Below are 19,830 nucleotides of genomic sequence, written 5' to 3'. Positions count from 1 at the left end.
AGACTAGCTATAGTCCTTCTCTTTGTCACAAACTTTTCCCACGTAACAGTACTAGAACATCATGTGCAGTTACCACAAAAGTGGCATACTCTGTACCACACTTATGGCCCGGCAATGCAAGGAATATTACATATCATAACAAAGTTTAATGTCATATGGTATAGCTAATCCTGTTGGGATTTGGTTGCAAGAAATCCCATAATAAGTGAATGAGAATGAAGGATGAATAGTCCCACATGGGAAAAAGAGTAGATGGAAGATGGGTTTAAATATTGGAACCTCACAAATGGGTTTGGGCCCCAAGGGGCACCCCACTTTTGTGGAAGGGAGAGGACCTACGCAAAGCTAGGTCGGCTCGCACGCGCCGCCGCCCGCTCGGCTCGGTTCGGGCCGGGCCCGGGTCCGCGCGTTCCATTATTTTTTATTTTGCTCTTCTCTTTTTAAACCGAATGGATACAATTCGAACAGACACTATTGAAAATTTCTAAACACTTCTTTCGTCCGAACGGATGTGTTTGTTCGGGAACTTTTCTTTGAACGAATATGTTTGTTCGAAAGGAGGTGTTTCGGTTCGTAATCCTTCATAGGCGAAACCGTACGGTTTCGTGACTTTCGTGACTCTTCATCTATTTGATTTACTCGTGACTCTTCAATTGTTTGCGACTATATATATAACTGTCGGTTTTTCCGAAAACATACTAAATCATCATTTCTCTTCGCTCTCTTTCATTACATTCATTTGCTGCGATTATTTCTGCAAAATTGCGTTCGGTAGAATCCTCCGAACACGTACCACTTCGGAGGAACGAGATCCGTTCTATCCCGGGAGACAATCGTCCAATTTCCTCGGGTACTAATTGAGGGGGCGAATTTTGTCTTAAGGACACAACGACAATACGTTGGGCTCGGATAAACTTTCTGCATACTCATCTACATTGGCTTCAGGTTAGTTGTTCGTCGTTCAATTGCAATTTCTTATATACGAACTTAGCCGATAACAATCTTAAGACAAAATTCTCTACCTTTTTCTTGAAATAATATTCTGTTTCAATTCTGTTCGGTTCTGTTCGTATAATGATCTGAATTCAGTGCGTATTCTTATGCGTTGTTCTTTGAGTTGTCTATCAAATATTTATCACGCTGTTCGGAAATCTTGTATATTCCATAGTCGAAATTCCGTGACTTCGTTCATATAGTTATTTCATAGTATATAGATTCTATTTTATAGATTTTGTGATAGAAATGGCATCAACATCGATAACGCCTACACATATTCCGTCGGTTTCGACTCATGGAGAAAAGCCGTAAAAGTTCAATGGAACTGATTTCAAGAGATGGCAACAGAAGATGTTGTTCTATCTCACGACTTTGAATCTGGCAAGGTTCCTCAATGAGGATGCTCCTAAGTTGGATGAAGGAGAGGTAGACAAGGAAAGGTTTGCTGCAGTAGATGCGTGGAAGCATTCCGACTTTCCGTGTCGTAACTACATCCTTAATGGTCTCGACAATTCCCTCTACAATGTTTATAGTCCGCTGAAAACGGCTAAGGAATTATGGGAAAGTCTTGACAAGAAGTACAAGACAGAAGACGTTGGATTGAAGAAATTCATCGTCGGTAAATTTCTGGACTTCAAGATGGTAGATCATAAAACCCTCTTAAGTCAAGTTCAGGAACTTCAAGTGATCATGCATGACATTCATGCTGAAGGTATGATTTTAAGTGAATCATTTCAAGTGGCCGCTTTCATTGAAAAACCGCCACCGTCTTGGAGAGATTTCAAAAATTATCTCAAACACAAGAGAAAGAAATTGTCACTTGAAGACTTGATTGTTCGATTGAGGATTGAGGAAGACAATAGACTCTCTAAGAAGAAAGTTGGCAAGAATTTGGAGAATTCAAGGGTCAATGTTGTTGAAGAAGGATCAAAACCCAACAAGAAGAGAAAAATGCCTAGCAAGTCCGGAGAGGGATTCACCCAAGGCCCGAAGAAGTTCGTTGGCAAGTGCTTTAACCGTGGAAAGTCCGGACATCGAGCCAAAGACTGCAGAGCCAAGAAAAGACAGAAAACTCAGGCGAATGTGATGGAACAGATTTCCAATGGCGTTGATGATATCAATCTTACTGCCATGATATCCGAATGCAACATGGTGGGAAACCCCAAGGAGTGGTGGATTGATACTGGAGCAACTCGTCATATCTGTGCAAACAGATCGATGTTCTCGTCCTACACTACTGTCGAGGGTGATGAAAAACTCTATATGGGTAATTCGTCAACCTCTAAGGTTGAAGGTGTCGGAAAGATTGCTCTGAAGATGACATCCGGAAAGATTGTGACACTAAATAATGTTCTGCATGTGCCGGATGTTCGCAAGAATTTAGTGTCCGGATCTCTCCTTAGTAAGAATGGCTTCAAGTTGGTTTTTGTATCCGATAAGTTTGTATTCTCTAAAAATGAGATGTATGTAGGAAAGGGTTATCCGAGTGATGGTTTGTTCAAGCTGAATGTAATGACTCTTGTATCCAAGGATGATATGAATAAAGTTGCTTCTACTTATGTGCTTGAGTCTCCTAATATCCGGCATGCTAGACTAGGACAAGTTAATTATAAATCAATAAAGAAATTAATGAGTATGAGACTATTGCCGAAGTTTGACTGTCCAAGTGAAAAGTGCCAAGTGTGTGTTGAATCTAAATTTTCTAAACCTCATTTTCATTACGTAGACAATAGAATCGCAGAACCTTTAGATTTAATACACACGGATATATGTGATATGAAATCAATACCGTCAAGGGGTGGTAATAAGTACTTTATCACATTTATAGATGATTGTTCAAGGTATTGCTATGCTTATTTGCTTAGTAGCAAAGATGAGGCGATTAATGTTTTTAGAACTTATAAATCCGAAGTTGAAACTCAGCTAAATAAGAAAATTAAAATGATAAGAAGTGATAGAGGAGGTGAATATGAATTTCCTTTTGAGGAAATATGCTCCGAGTTTGGCATCATTCACCAATTCACCGCTCCTTATACACCGCAATCGAACGGTGTGGTGGAAAGGAAAAATCGATCTTTAAAAGAAACAATGAATGCATTGTTGAATAGTTCCGGTTTACCGCAGAATTTGTGGGGGGAAGCTGTTTTGACAGCAAATTTTATTTTAAATAGAGTACCCCACAAAAGGACACAACAAACTCCCTATGAGAAGTGGAAAGGTAGAATGCCTAACTTGAATTATCTCAAAGTGTGGGGGTGTTTGGCTAAGGTTGCGGTTCCTAAGCCTAAAAAGGTTAAGATAGGACCAAAGACTGTTGATCGTGTTTTTATCGGATATGCTCGAAATAGCAATGCATATCGATTTCTTGTTCATAAGTCAGAAATCCCAGATATACATGTTAATACGATCATTGAATCAAGGGACGCTTCGTTCTTTGAAAATATATTTCCGTATAACATAGTATATGAACCAATTGATAATAATGAGAGGTCTCGAGATACTATAACTAGAAGTGATCCAATGGAGGATGAACCTAGACGAAGTAAAAGACAAAGGACTTCCACATCTTTTGGACCTGATTTTTTAACGTATCTCTTAGAAAATAAGCCTCGGACATTCAAAGAAGCTGTGACATCGCCAGAAGCCCCATTCTGGAAAGAAGCTATCAATAGTGAAGTCGAATCCATATTATCAAATCATACTTGGGAATTGGTTGACCTTCCTCCTGGTAATAAACCACTACAAAGCAAGTGGATTTTCAAGAGGAAAATGAAAGCAGATGGTACTATTGATAAGTATAAGGCTAGGCTTGTGGTAAAAGGCTATAAGCAACGAGAAGGCCTTGATTATTTTGACACTTATTCACCTGTCACGAAAATTACATCTATACGGATGTTAATTGCTATAGCAGTTGTGTACAGGCTTGAAATCCATCAAATGGATGTCAAAACAACCTTTCTAAATGGGGATCTAGAAGAAGAAATATATCTAGAACAACCAGAAGGGTTCGTTGTTCAAGGACAAGAGAAGAAAGTATGTCGGCTTATCAAGTCACTCTATGGGTTGAAACAAGCACCAAAACAATGGCATGCTAAATTTGACCAAGTAATGTTGTCAAATGGTTTTAAAATTAATGAGTGTGATAATTGTGTATATGTCAAGAGCACTCATAATAGTTTTGTCATTTTATGTCTCTATGTAGACGATATGCTTATAATGGGCAGCAACGGTGAAGTTGTTAAGGCAACCAAACGCATGCTCACAAGTAAATTTGATATGAAAGATATGGGGGCCGCAGATGTTATTTTGGGAATTAAAATCCATAAAACATCCGAAGGATTAGCACTCTCACAGTCTTACTATATAGAAAACATTTTTGAAAAGTGCAAGAATCTAGACATTGTACCAAGAAAGACCCCGATAGATGTTAATTTACATCTTTTAAAGAATACTGGTGAAAGCAAGACTCAAAATGAGTATGCTAGTATACTAGGCGATTTAATGTATGTCATGAACAGTACTAGGCCGGACATAGCTTGTGCTGTGAGCAAGCTAAGTCGATTTACAATTAGTCCAAATGAAAATCATTGGAAAGCTATGAAACGTGTATTGGGCTATTTGAAGCATACTCAAAACTATGCTTTGCACTACACAAAGTATCCAGCGGTATTTGAAGGATACTGTGATGCAAATTGGATAATCGGCACAAAAGACACAAAATCAACAAGTGGATATGTGTTCACACTTGGTGGGGGAGCAGTGTCTTGGAAATCATCCAAACAAACTTGTATAGCAAGATCTACTATGGAAGCAGAATTTATTGCTTTGGATAAAGCTGGTGAAGAAGCAGAGTGGCTTCGGAATTTTCTGGAAGATATTCCTAATTGGCCCAAACCAGTGCCAGCCGTGTGTATACATTATGATAGTCAAGCGGCAATAGGAAGGGCAAGGAATGCCATGTATAACGGTAAGTCTCGACATATACGTCGAAGACATGATACTGTAAGACAACTTCTTTCTAGTGGAATTATCACAATTGATTATGTGAAGTCAAAAGATAATATTGCGGATCCATTAACGAAAGGCCTAACTAAAGAGATGGTTGTGAAAACATCAAGCGGAATGGGGTTAAGGCTGATAAATAAGTCGTCATAGCAGAAACCCTACCTTGTTGATTGGAGATCCCAAGATCTAGGTTCAAAGGGACAACCAAGTTATGATGACGGTGTAAAGTACTGTAAATTTTTACTCATTCCCGAATAAAGACAGTACTAATATATGAAGGCTAAGCGAAAGCTTTTAATGATTCTGAATTGAGAGTACAATATATTGTACATTCAGAAATCACCTATGTGAGTGTGAAGTGAGGGCCGCTTCTGTGAGAATTGAAAAGGCCGAATTCTCTAAAACACTCATGAGACTAGGCGGTGTTCATGGCCAAAATGAACACAACAGTGAGAACCAATTTTGTTTGAGGGACAGTTGTGTGATCTCTATTGTCTAGGTTTACACCAAAGGTCGACAGTTCAAAGACAACAAGTCTACTGATTGACCAAGTAAGTCCGATAGATTTCACTAAGGAAAGTTCAAAGTCTCGGACTACTTATCCCGATACAATGTTCTCTCATGAAATAATCGCACATTGCATCTCATGCATAAACGAAGAGTCATGATATTTGAATATCTCATTCATGTGGGGGATTATTGGGATTTGGTTGCAAGAAATCCCATAATAAGTGAATGAGAATGAAGGATGAATAGTCCTACATGGGAAAAAAAGTAGATGGAAGATGGGTTTAAATATTGGAACCTCACAAATGGGTTTGGGCCCCAAGGGGCACCCCACTTTTGTGGAAGGGAAAGGACCTACGCAAAGCTAGGTCGGCCCACACGCGCGCACCGCCGCCGCCGCCGCCGCCCGCCTGCTCGGCTCGGTTCGGGCCGGGCCCGGGTCCGCGCGTTCCATTATTTTTTATTTTATTTTTTATTTTGCTCTACTCTTTTTAAACCGAATGGACACAATTCGAACAGACACTATTGAAAATTTCTAAACACTTCTTTCGTCCGAACAGATGTGTTTGTTCGGGAACTTTTCTTTGAACGAATATGTTTGTTCGAAAGGAGGTGTTTCGGTTCGTAATCCTTCATAGGCGAAACCGTACGGTTTCGTGACTTTCGTGATTCTTCATCTATTTGATTTACTCGTGACTCTTCAATTGTTTGTGACTATATATATAATTGTCGGTTTTTCCGAAAACATACTAAATCATCATTTCTCTTCGCTCTCTTTCATTACATTCATTTGCTGCGATTATTTCTGCAAAATTGCGTTCGGTGGAATCCTCTGAACACGTACCACTTTAGAGGAACGAGACGTAATCCTTCATAGGCGAAACCGTACGGTTTCGTGACTTTCGTGACTCTTCATCTATTTGATTTACTCGTGACTCTTCAATTGTTTGTGACTATATATATATAACTGTCGGTTTTTCCGAAAACATACTAAATCATCATTTCTCTTCGCTCTCTTTCATTACATTCATTTGCTGCGATTATTTCTGCAAAATTACGTTCGGTAGAATCCTCCGAACACGTACCACTTCGGAGGAACGAGATCCGTTCTATCCTGGGAGACAATCGTCCAATTTCCTCGGGTACTAATTGAGGGGGCGAATTTTGTCTTAAGGACACAACGACAATACGTTGGGCTCGGATCAACTTTCTGCATACTCATCTACATTGGCTTCAGGTTAGTTGTTCGTCGTTCAATTGCAATTTCTTATATACGAACTTAGCCGATAACAAATCCCATCCCACGTAGTGCGTTTAGGTTATACGACACACAAATAGGATAGTAGCAAAACCATGGAAAATCATTAAAAGGAAAAATAAAGCAAAATAAAATGAAGCCTACCGGTAGATGGACCCAATTATCGATACCTATATATATATATATATATATATATATTGGTAAGGTAAGAACGATACCTATATATATATATATATTTTTTTTTTTTGGTAACCCAAGGAACCCCCGCACGGCCGGCAGCCGGGGGGTAAACCCTGGGGGCAACACGTGCTAGTCACCACACACGTGCCACCGGTTAAGTCACCCCGCAACGCCCTTGGGATTCGAACACTCGACCTTTTGCGAGAAGAAGAGTGTGCGAACCAGCAGCGCCACTCAGGTGGACGATACCTATATTTTGACGTCTCATTTAGTCATTTATTGCCTACGAGCTTCACTTTCTTGCAAGTTTTTCCAGCCATCATGAGCTTCCTGCGGCACCGGTGGATGGCCACCGTCCAGCACTTGTTGATCCAACACCGAGCCTCCAGCCGCGCCTCCAGCAATTTCACGGACACGGAACACGGGGACGGCAACAAGACGAAAGGAAAAAAGCCAAGGAGAAGGAACGTGAAGAGAGAGACTTTTTTTTTTTTTTGGCCAACACGTATTCACTTTTGTTGTAAATAGCAGTATCACCTGAACTTGATAAACTTATGCGAAATTTTAACTATCAAGTTCATAACCAAATCAGAGTCTAAGTATAAACAGTAATATAATCAGATTCACGTGTGTAATAAATTATCAAATGTAGTAAGAGTTAATAGTTAGTGGAAAATACAGATCTATTTGGACACTCGTATATAAACAAAAGGCGAACCCAACCCACATTGCAAAATCATGGGCCAACTAAGAATAGGAATACAACTTCAAGACAGATTATGTTTGCGTGATTTTCCCCATCTCCAGGATAGGATAACAAAGTTCACTTTGTTCGGCATTGTTTTTTTTTTTTTTTTTTTTGGTGGGGGGAAGGTAAGAATCGGGGTCTGAAGGCTTGATTCATGGACCATTGAAGATGACATTGCCATTTTCACGTAACATTCAGCGTGTTTGGAGCTGGCATTGATCCGACCTCTGAAACATGTGGGAGTCGTGTTTCTTGCCCTTTGGCTTTCCAATCATTCATAGGTAAAAGGGAGTTCAACGAGAAGAGGATTGTATCATTAGAGAAGCAAATCAACCTCTTTCTTTCAAATGTAAATTTGGCCTCTTCTCAAAGATTTGATGGAATGGCCCGGTCCACCAAGAGCGCTTATGTCATATGGGAACTCATGGTTGAAAACAATCCTTATGGTTTTGATATCCGCTAGGAATAATAAGATTCAAAGTCTAGGTTACGCATGTGTGCAAAATGTCAAGAACATATTCATCTTCATTGGTATCAAGAGAAAATATCCTTTTTCAACTTTAAGCATCCTTCTCACTAAATAATATTCTTACAATACCGTCATGCATTCTAATTCTAACATTATTGAGACCCACGATATCGTTCTTATAAGATTTTACCGTTATGCATGTATTGTTAAGTAGCAAATCTATTCGTGTTTGAGATAAAGCAAAATTAGCATCAAGAGCGTGGCTAAATGTTCAATTAGTGCCAGCAATTGTGACTGATATTATCAGGCTAGATTAATATGAATTCCTTGACCAATGCCTCGACTTCAAGGACAACATCAATAAACAAAACTTCAACACACCCCCAAACCAACCCACAAGGTCAACAAAAAAAAAAAAAAAAAACGAGGGCCCTATCATAGACATTGGAGATGACATCACCATTCTAACGTCACGTTCGAGACATTCAGAGACGGCATCGATGACGTGAATAAAAAATGTATTGTCAAGAGCATAGGCATCCCATCAATGAAACGTGGCGTTTCTTGCCCTTTGGCCTTTCGATCTTTCACATCAATGATGGAAAAAAGCTCTAGGTGTCGGTTTAGTGTCAAGAACATGTGGCCGATTCCTGTTCGATCATCGGTCTTTGTTGAGGCTCTCTCCCATTGATCTGATCGTCCTTGACTTAAAGATTTTCTATCAATAGTTTAAACAAATACACAGAAGAGGATGAAATGTGAAATGCGACTAACGAGAACGAGCAGTTACTTCTTAAAAAAAAAAAAATCAATCGTAAACTCTCATTATATTATGTGGAAGAGATGCACGCATACAAGATGGAGATGATTTCTAAACGCAATACTAAATAAGAATATCCTTTCATCTTATCGTGTCGATTTATCACCATCTTGTAATGTAATTTATCCACAATTAATAACGTTATAATCTCTCAATATCACAAACAAATCACTCACAATCTTATCACAAATTCAAAACATTCCAGGATATAATTGAATCGGAGTGACCCACAAGAAGTGCCACCACTCTAGTCGCATTCACACGCACGTCACTTTATGGCTAAACCGTAAAGGTATATGCAAGGGCTTGTATGTGTAGGATGAAAGTTTAAATGAAATTGTCTTTTAATTTTTCCATCGCACTGTATAACATTGTTTAAATTTAAAAAAATTACGAATTTCTACTTCGGTAGAATATTCATGTTGTGCTCTATTCCGAGTAAAAAAGTCTGCCCGATTTTGATCTGCACATATAGGACAAAAATCCTTTTGGATAATTTACATAAGAAATCTCCATTATTGCAAAGGCTACGTACTTTGAAATGAAGAATAAATTAAAGAAATGACCTTAAATTTTTATGTACTAACCCCTAATCAAACTGTTTGGGATTCAGAAGTGAAATTTGATTCAATGTCTTTTGGAAGACCCTGGGTTATATCACCGGATCTCGATTTTTCATATATAAACTTAAATGTTAATGTTTAGATATTGTAGAAGTTTCGAATATTTAGAATCAAGATGTCCTACTTTGTTTCGATGATATATATTACATTTTCTTGACATAGGTAAATGACTAAACTGTTTTATTGAGTTATGTCTTTTCCATCATTTATTTTCTGGCAATTTCCCGCTAATGTCAAATTTGCAGAGAAGAATGGCTCTTTTTGAACATAAATAGTTAGTCATCTAATGATGTGTCTAGAAGTCATTTTCCTAAGTTCGTGTCTTTATCAATAAAAACTGAGAGATAGATTTGGCCTTTCATATACTTAATAACACGTATACTCAATAGCGACTATTGTGGAAAGCGATGTTGTACACAATTTCGTTGTCAATTTCACTTAATTTGGACATTTTGAAACCCTGTTATAAGTATAATCCCGACAAGAATTTCCCGTGTTGCTCCGACAAACTATACCATTAAAACATGTCAGATTTAACCGCTAACAATAAGTTATAGGGACACTTGTAGCATTCCACAAATGGGACATCCTTCAAATTTATTTGAACTTCAATTACACTTATATAATTCTAATAATATCATGAGATTTGTTGAAACTGAATCCCCCAATGGTGAAATCTAAAAGCGGACCTCATCAGAACGTCGATTCCGCCTGCTGTTTTGGATTCTTGACAATTAAACAAAACATTCCTTACAACAGATAACGAAAAATCACTTTACATTAATACCTGTCGGGAGATAGAATTCACATCCTATCAAATACAGCAATTCCACCAACCGACGGCTATACAAGCTATCGGCACCGTTTGCGTCCATTATCACGGTAGTAGCACTAGTACCGACTACTTAAGGACATACTAGTTGCAACTCCACCTTGCGTTAATAACGCAAAGATCCCTATAAATATTGTCAGGAAAATTGTCCAAAAAAATCTTAAAATTATTGTATTACAGTAATTCAGTCATACACATTACAATTTAACCAATTTAGTCATAAACCTTTTGATGTTCTATCAATTTAGTCATTTCGGCCAATTTTGGTTGGAAATCAATTATGTGGACGCATGGTCGTCCTACGCAGTATTGTTGATACTAACATGAATAATTTCTTTTATTTTAAAAAAAAATCTGAATTTTTGTACTCTTTTTTTTAAAATTTTCTCCTTTTCTTTTCTTTCTTTTCTTTTCTTTTTATGTTTTAACTATTCTTCTTCACCAAAGGGCGAGTGACCCTCATCGGTCACAAGCAAGGGCTGCAAGGCCCTAACCGACTACAGGAGAGGACTGCTATGGCCAGCATTAGACAAGGGCGTTAGGCCCTCACCTCGCGAGATCTATATTCAACGAGGGCCGCGAAGGCCCTCGCTTGCCACCGGGGAGGGTCACTAGTAATTGCCGAGGTCCTAGTGACCCCATCGGCCCATTTGGAAAAAAGAGCATTAGAAAAAGATAAGAAAAAAGATAAAAAAAAACTTAAAAATAAAAGAGATAAAAAATTATAAAAAAAGAATTATAAAAATTATCCATGTTGACATCGTAGTATCATGTAGGATGGTCGGTAAGACTATGTTGACAAATTATTGTTGAAAGTTCTACAATTAAATTAGCCGTTGTACAATAAATTTATGACTTTTTCCACACAAAAGTATTGGGGACACATCTAGTATAATTTCTCTTATGGAAATAGGTGAATGTAGTTCCAAGCATCATAACTTGTGTGTCACCTAAGAATATGCACTTTCTTATCCTCCTCTCACTAAGCTTACCATCACTCACTTAAATATAAAATGGATAACCAAGTAATATAAGAACAGAATAATCAGCACATTAACTGACCATACTTCTTTGAGACTCAAGCATCTAATCATTTTTAGTGGGGATTTATTCACTGGCTAATTTGTCGTACAAAGCGCATCCATCAGGAATCTTCTCGTCAACGTGTCCCCCAATTGCATATGTCTCAATTCCGATTTTCGAATAGATGAATCCAATATCTTTGCCCAAAATCCGTCACCATCATCCCTTGAAGCGAACACAAGCTACTTTGTTCGATCATTCTCATTATTAATAGAGCACCTCAAACACCTCGAACGAACTTCAAAACTCCACTTTTTGAATTATACTAACCTCGCTGTAGTCAGGGCAGTCAAGGAAATCTTGTTTGTCTTCAATTCTGAATGTGCCTCACACCAATCAATATCTTCACCATATCTCATGCATTCTTGACTAACATCCCCGAGACTCATATCATTGCATTTGTGTTACTTTGCAACTGCACTTTATAACTACTCATATACTAATTAGGTCCGGTGTAGCCTTTCTAAATGTACAATTAGCGCCAGCATTTCTGGCTGACAATATCAGACTAGATTAACAACAAATCCATTGACTCATACCTTGGCTTCAATGTCAATATCAAGCAACATAAAAATACCAAAAAAATATTTAAAAAAAGGCCTCCATCACATACGTTGGAGATGACATCACCATTTCTACGGAATGTCGGAGATGGCATCGATTCAGCATCTGAATCGTGTGGTGTCCAGGACGTCGTGTTTCTTGCCCTTTGGCTTTTCAACTTTTTACATTTATGATTGAAAAGAGCTTGTGTGCAAAAGGTCAAGAACCTGGACATTTTCATTCGTGCTGGAGAAAATGGCGGTGGCGTTGTAGTGTTCTGTTCCATCGTCTGTGTCGTCCCGACTAGAGGGGGCCGGTTCAACGGAACCGCCGGTTCCGGTTCAGGAACCGGCGGTTCCGGTTCCAAAAAAAGGTGGAACCAGAACCGGCCCTTGAAGAGCCGGTTCCGGTTCCGGGTTTGGAACCGCCGGTTCCGGGCCGGTTCCGGTTCCGGTTCGGAACCGCCGGTTCCAAAGCCCAATTACTCTTTTTATCAAACCTACTCTTCTTTTTTTTTTTTTTTTTTTTTAAAACCGGGTTGGAACCGGCCCGGAACCGGCGGTTCCGGGCCGGTTCCAACAATTCTGATTAACCGGAACCGGCCCTTGAAGGCCGGTTCCGGTTCCGGGTTGGAACCGTGGGCCCGGTCAACGGGCCGGTTCCGGGCCGGTTCCGGGCCCACGGGTCCATTTGGCACCCCCTAGTCCCGACTCTCCCTTGTCATTTTGATTGTCCTTGTGTTAAAATATTCTATCAAAAGTTCAAACAATTACAATGAAAAAGATGATTGTTTCGTTTATTTTGTGAAAAATAACTTTTAGAAAAAGATTTTTCGAATTTTTCGGTATTTGATTCATGAAAAATAAGTTAGTCTAGGAAAAAAAATTTTAACCGTAAAAATATTTAGAAAAAGGCCTCCATCACAGACGGTGGAGATGACATCACCATTTCTACGTAATGTTGGAGATGGCATCGATTCAGCATCTAAATCGAGTGGTGTCCAGGACGTCGTGTTTCTTGCCCTTTGGCTTTTCAACTTTCACATTTATGATTGAAAAGTGCTTGTGTGCAAAAGGTCAAGAACCTAGACATCTTCATTCGTGCTCGAGAAATTGATGGTGGCATTGTAGTTTCATGTTCCATCGTCTGTGTTGTCCCAACTCTCCCTTAACAATTAGATTGTCCTTTTGTTAAAATGTTCTACAAAAAATTCACACAATTGTAATGGAGAGGATGATTAAGGCTCCATTTGTTTCGCAAAAAACAACTTTCAGAAAAAAAACATTTTTTTGAATTTTCCGGCGTTTGATTTGGTAAAAATAAGTTAATCTAAAAAAATATTTTTCAACCATGGAAAAAACTCCTTCAAAAGTGGAGAAAATATTTTCCTTTTTGTGAGAAGAGAAAAATATTTTCCCTCATCTTTGCTCCATCAATTCCTTTATAATCATTTTCTTTTGTACTATTTTTAAATTTTCTTTTCTGCTTTTCTTTGTTGTCTCTTTTTTTTTTTTTTTTGGTTTCTTTTTTCTTTTCTTCTCTCCTTCTTCCTCCTTCCTTTCTCTGCGGCTCCTTCCTCCTTCTTCCTAGGCTAACTACGGACCTTGGCAAATGGCCATGAGGCGGGCGGGCCACCTGCAACCTCGCGCCTACAACCGGTCGCCGATCGTCACTGTGGCCAACCACAGACTGAAACCAGAAATAAAAGAAAAGAAAAAGTAAGGAGCAAAAAAGAAAAAAGACAAATAATAAAAAAAAATCAGTTTAAAAAATTTAAATAAATGAAAAGAAAAAATAAATAATAAAAAATTATTGAACCATGAGTGCATAGAGAAAAATCAAATACTATTTTACATACCTAACGACGAAAAATATTTTTCGGGTCTTTTTCATAATTAAGCCAAACACCAAAAAAAGTCATTTTCCTAGAAATTGACTTTTCGGAAAATATTTTTTGGAAACGACTCATTTTTCGCGAAACAAACGGAGTCTAAATGAACATCAATTTCCCACCACACGGGATGAAGGCTTCATTTGTTTCGAGAAAAAGAACTCCTAGGAAAATGTTTTATAGATTTTTCGGTGTTTGGTTCGCATAAAATAAGCTAGTCAAGGAAAACATTTTCCACCTATGGAAAAAAGAACCTTCAAGAATGAGGAAAACATTTTCCTCTTTTTGAGATCCCCGATCTCTCCTTCCTCATCTCTTTCCCATTTTCTTTCATTTTAATTATTTTTTTACTTTCTTTTCAATTTTAATTTACTTTATAAAATTTCATAAATTTTTTTGTTAATTTTGTTAATTTTTCTCTTTTTAATATTTTTAAATTTTTTTCCTTTTTTTTCTATTCCGTTCTTCTTCGGCCGGTCGACAACCACTACAGGCGATCGACCACAAGCGAGGCCAAGCGTTGCTTGATTTGGTGAGGCCAACCCTTACTAGATCCGGCGGGGCTAGGACAGGCCTCACGGCCTATAGCGAGGCTCGAGCTCCCCTTCTACCAATCGGCGGCCGCCGAACCGACTTGCTAGAAGAATATCATCATTTTTCTTGGAAAATATTTTCAAGTGCATTTTCAGATTTTAGCCAAACACCAAAAAATATCATCATTTTTCTGGAAAATGACTTGCTAGGAAAAATCCATTAGGGTGCAAGCTCGAACTGAACCGAAATCTCACCCTGAACTGAATATGATCTAAATAAAAAAATCTAGCTCGGATAGGTTCGGTTCGGTTCGGTTTTCGTTTTTTTTTTTTTTGGGTTAAAAGTCGGCAAAGCCGGCCATCGGCTGAGGGCCGGCAACCCCGAGCGAGGGCCGGTGGGGGTTGCCGGCCCCTGGGCAAGGGCTGCCACGCCGTCGCTGACATCAGATTTGGCGTCGTGAGCCCTCACAATGGACCAGAAGACGGACCAGATTTGGAGTCGGCGAGGGTCGGCTCGCTTCGCAAACAAAACCACAAGCATGTTTGAATGATGCCCTCAACCTCCTGAACTCACTCTCTTCTCTTGATGATGCCGTGATTCCTACTTGGAATCGTCATGGCGGTATCGCCGAGAGCTAGTAATGGCATGCTCTCTCGCTTGAAGGGGCTACTCCACCTTCCGCTCTCTCTCTCTCTAGCTCTCATTGGGTTTTTTTCTTTGTTGAGGCAATTCATCAAACAGTTGGTGAGCCTACCGGTATCGTCATCTATTTCTTTTCGCTCTTTGTTGAGAGATTGAACCATATGCTTGCTGGAGGGGAGTGGCAGACTCAGGACAACGCGGCGGCCAGCTCCGACGGTGTTGCTCATCTGGGTACAGTAACTCACTGATGCAAGCACACTGATCTATGTGGAATTCATTTACCATTTTCACGGCCGCCAAGGCCATTGCCCATCGGGGTCGCCAGCACTTTGCCTCAAAAAGGAAAAAATAAATAAAAAAGCAAAAGAAATAGTTATTTTGGAGATTTTAAGTGCGATTTGGTTAATCAAACCGAATCGAATCGAATCAAATCAAAAAAAGGATGGTTATATTCTAATTACCTAAATTGAAAATTAAATCGAAATGCACGAAATTTCAGTTATGTTCAATTTGGTTATTGGTTCGGTTCAATTTTCAAGTTTGGATTTGCCACCCCTAAATGCAATTTACTCGTCACTCATAATTCCTAACGAGATAATCTCTCAATCTCACAAACAAATTCCTCATCATCTAAATATAACACCGTCACAATTCCGAAACTCTCCCGAATTTGCTCCATCGTATAATTGAATCATGAGGACTCTTTGCACGTAACACCCCTGCCGTCTAGTTGGATGCACATACGTCACTTCTCGACTAAACCCGAGCTTTTTTGTTTAGAATGGAACTAAAAATACATTTATTTTACTAACACATATTATTTATATTTAAAAAAAAATTGCGAGAAAATATAAATAAATTTACATGTTAATGTTTATGTAAAAACAAATTTAATTTAATTGAGATAAAAAGTTAAAGTGTGTGTCTTGCATGATATATATTAAGTAGAAAGTGAAAAGGACAAATTTTTGCGGACACTTCTGCATCCGAAAAGATGAACCCAAACCATGTTGCACAATCTTGGGCCAACTTAATATAGGGCAGCGGTCGAATATTTATGTGGGTGGGGGTCGGTCGCCGCAGGGGTGGATGACTCACATCAATCAATCATCCTTACCGGCTCATAAGTTGTCGTGTTGTGGCCTTGGAGTGCTATAAATGGGACACAAGGGACCTGCAGTTTTGCTCCACACAAGCCTTTCCTTCTTCACTTCACTCACTCCACTAGAAACCCTAAACTTTCCCTGCTTCACTCGTTCTTCTCTCCTTTTCCCCGCGTCCGAAAATGGCCGGAAACAATAGCTTCATGACCACCTTATTTGCCCTCCTTGATGACGGCGAGTACACGAAAGATGTCCCGAGCCAGCCACCATCCGGCATGGCACTAGTTGATGTCAAGTATTGCTTGTCCGTCATCGAGGAAATCCTCGACCAAGCCACGACCGTTGCTGAGAACACTCACCTGAAGGTAAATTAGTGGACAAGCATAGCGAACGACATGTTGTAGTCTTATGAACCTAACTGGTTCGTGGGACTAGCGAGGTGTTCCATAAGCATTTTTGTTAGCTAAACCTCTAGCTCAAGATCCTGAATTATGAATTACATACTTGTATGTATATTGATGCCCGTGAGTAATTTGTCGCGTCCCTACGACATATTGCTCGCGAAAACATGAAATTCATGGCAAATACTACAATCTTTCTCATTTACTTGTTTCCATGGTCATTTGGTTGGTATTTTTTTCTAACGCGTCATAGTTTTTCATGGCACAATGACTTTTTTGCTTCTCAAAATCAATCTCCTTTTTCACTATTGTCCAGCCAAAGATATATAAGTGAAATGATTTTTCAGGGTAACCAAGTTCAGAGCAAAAGTTCAACCTTGACTTCCAAGGGAATTTCTGCTTCTTTGTCATCCACAGTCAACGAATTGTGTTGTCAGGTAATTTCACATTAACAGAGGCATTCCTCTCTCAAAAGAAGAAGAAGCAAACAGTCTTAAGTATTAGATACTTGGCCCTTTCCTATGGTACTCTTCTCGATCTTGTCACTTCCCACATTAAATGTCAAAACTACTTACATGCCGGCAGATTACTTGCAAGGCCCAGCACACCAACGATGTGCGCCAAACAATGGAGTCGCTTCTCGGCCAGTTATCGGCCTTTTCATGGGATGCTAAGGCTGTGCTGACACTGTTAGCTTTAACGGTGCACTATGCCGAGAAATGGCGTCTCGCCCAAATCGAAGAATCGGACGTCCTTCTCAGGCTAACGGGTATAGTGAAAGGGTCGCTTGTAATTGGTAAGTCCTTCGAGAAACAGCAACGGGCCAAGGCTTTTATGGAATTCAATAATCTGATCAGGGTCACTCTGAAGTTCATCCGGTCCATTGTTGAGACCGACTCTGAAGATTTCAGAGAGTTCGCGGCATCGATCAACATATCAGGATATTTTAAGTTCGTCATCGTAATCGTGCTTGGCTGCTCAGTTCAGTTCAGCGGCATGATTAGCGCGGGCAATGGGTATGTTATGCCTTGCCTTTGCCTTTAAATGTTTCACTTCAATGCTCAACCTATTTTTCGATTACTTCAGGTTCCTAGGGCTAGATCTGTCGCCCTTCTTCAACCACGTCACGAAGAGATATGAAGTCTTGGTGGAATATGTCAAAAAATACGAGCGAGAGAACGGTGAGATCATTTTCGTTCTCAAACAAAAAGTTGTCCATCTTCTCCAGATTCCGATCCATTTGTTGAACAAAAGTACTTAAATTTAAAGTGATTCACATTATGCAGAGGAGAAACTTCAGTCTAAGAGAATCAAGAAACTTTACAGATCTCCTGCTGGTATTCTGAAGCTCGTGGCTGAAATGTTCTGCACTGAGAAGGATTCGCCGACAGTTTATCATTGCCATAAGAAGACAACGGTTAGCTTCTCAGTCCCAATAATCTTCATCGACTTCGATTATAGTGTATCAAATCATCAACTTACGAGTAATTAACTACGTTTGATCGCTGCACGTTATAGGTAAAGGTGGAGGAGCTGCAGAACAAGAACGTGATGCTGCTTATCTCAGAATTGAACTTGTCAAACGACGATTTTGCAATGCTTACCGCCATCTACAAGGCAACCTTCAAATCAAATAATTTCGAAATTCTGTGGGTTCCTATCGCGGACGAAAAAGACAGAGAGCAGTTCCTGAAGAAGAGATCTCAGATGACCTGGTACTCGTGCAACTCCATCGCAAGCAAGGCAGCAGCAAAGTTCATCAAGAAGCATTGGCAATTTAAGCAGCAGACGAAGCTTGTCGTGTTGAACCCAGAGGGGAAACTGGTGAACATGGAGGCAATGACGATGATACGCCTTTGGCAGTCGGAAGCCGTTCCGTTCACTCCGCAGAGAGGCTGCACACTCTGGGACAATCACAGGAGCAACTGGCTCAAGCTTGTGGTGGACACCGATCTAAGCGTAAGTTGTGGTTTCGATTATCGCAAAATTTTGATACATGTAAGGTCACATGTTACCGAATTTCAAACAAGAATCATACGCAACATAGATTAAGAATTTCCTGACTTTGTCGATTTGTGTTCTTGTTCTTTTAACATGTCCCGTGTCTTGATTGTTGGCCAGTGGGAAATGAAGCCGCTCATATTCTTGTGCGGCTCAGCTGAAGACTCCAAGATTGTCGAACAGATTGACGACATCCTGAACAGTAAACTTGCCGCCTACAACATCAAATTCTTGAACATCAACACCAAGAGAAAGCAATTCCTATCTCGCCTTGAAAGCTGCATAGCCTGGAAGATGCAGGCGAATAAGGAGATGCCTGATCCCCTGACGCTGGAGCTGCTCGAGCTCTACACCAGCTACAAGAAGCAAAGTGGGTTCGCCATTGTCGCGAGGGGGTCGAGCGTGATCGTCAACACTACTCTCACGGATCTCTGGAAAGTGCTGTCGGAGCACAGGTTGTGGATCAAGAAGGATACCAACAGAGACAATTTTGAGACCCACTTCCAAGCGTACTACAAGGCGGTCATACTCATGCCGCAATGCTACCAATTCTCTATCCCGGACATGGTCGGTGACATACCGGAGTGCATCAAGTGTCCCACTACCAATTGCACTCGGAAGATGGAGACGGTCGTCACCTTCAAGTGCTGCCACGGGGCGCATTGACCAGCCAATAACGCTGCCAAGCCCAACGCCTTCGTTTGGCTCTCCAGAATAAACACGGACTGCTTAGCTCAGTCACGTTTTCTCGTCGTTTCTTTCCTTTCCAGTTTGATAGTGCTTTTTATTATGTGTGGTTGGAGTATGTAACAGGGTTGTGCTTGTGCTGTCCACAGCTCGATGTACCGTGCGTGCAGATACTGCGTGCAATGAAGAAAAATGTAACAGGGTTGTATGCACAACTTGATGTACTGTGCATGAAGACTCTGTGCCACGAATAAAAGTTTTTATGATATTAAGAAGGTTCATTAGTTACATGAAGAGCTTTTCATGTTATTTCCCAACGGCAACCGCAAAACACAATTAGGAGAACTCTAGCTACTCCGGTCCCAAATTGGGTTGGACCAGAGCATTAGGCTTTGGGGACCCGATCCCCCCGGATGGATCATGTGGTGATACCCTAAACCCACGCAATCCAACGGATTGATATAATCTAACAGTATCACCAGAGGGGGGCGAGCAAGTTATTTTCCA

At 40.0% G+C, this 19,830-nt stretch overlaps 1 protein-coding gene across 1 annotated transcript in view; it reads left to right on the top strand.

Annotated features, from left to right (window-relative positions):
* The window catches only part of LOC115750296 (protein SIEVE ELEMENT OCCLUSION B-like), a 37,892-nt gene extending 18,308 nt beyond the window's left edge, over window positions 1-19,584 (top strand). The window contains exon 7 of the mRNA XM_048277645.1: window positions 18,757-19,584. Within this exon, the coding sequence (XP_048133602.1) occupies window positions 18,757-19,302 (546 nt within the window). The 3' untranslated portion in view covers window positions 19,303-19,584. The remainder of the gene's footprint in view (window positions 1-18,756) is intronic.
* The last annotated feature ends 246 nt before the right edge of the window (window positions 19,585-19,830 follow it).

The sequence above is a fragment of the Rhodamnia argentea genome, chromosome 1 (genome assembly GCF_020921035.1).
Source record: "Rhodamnia argentea isolate NSW1041297 chromosome 1, ASM2092103v1, whole genome shotgun sequence".
NCBI classification, from domain to species: Eukaryota; Viridiplantae; Streptophyta; class Magnoliopsida; order Myrtales; family Myrtaceae; genus Rhodamnia; species Rhodamnia argentea.
The sequence above is the reverse complement of the archived record's forward strand: the minus strand, read 5'-3'. Positions and strand labels throughout refer to the sequence as shown.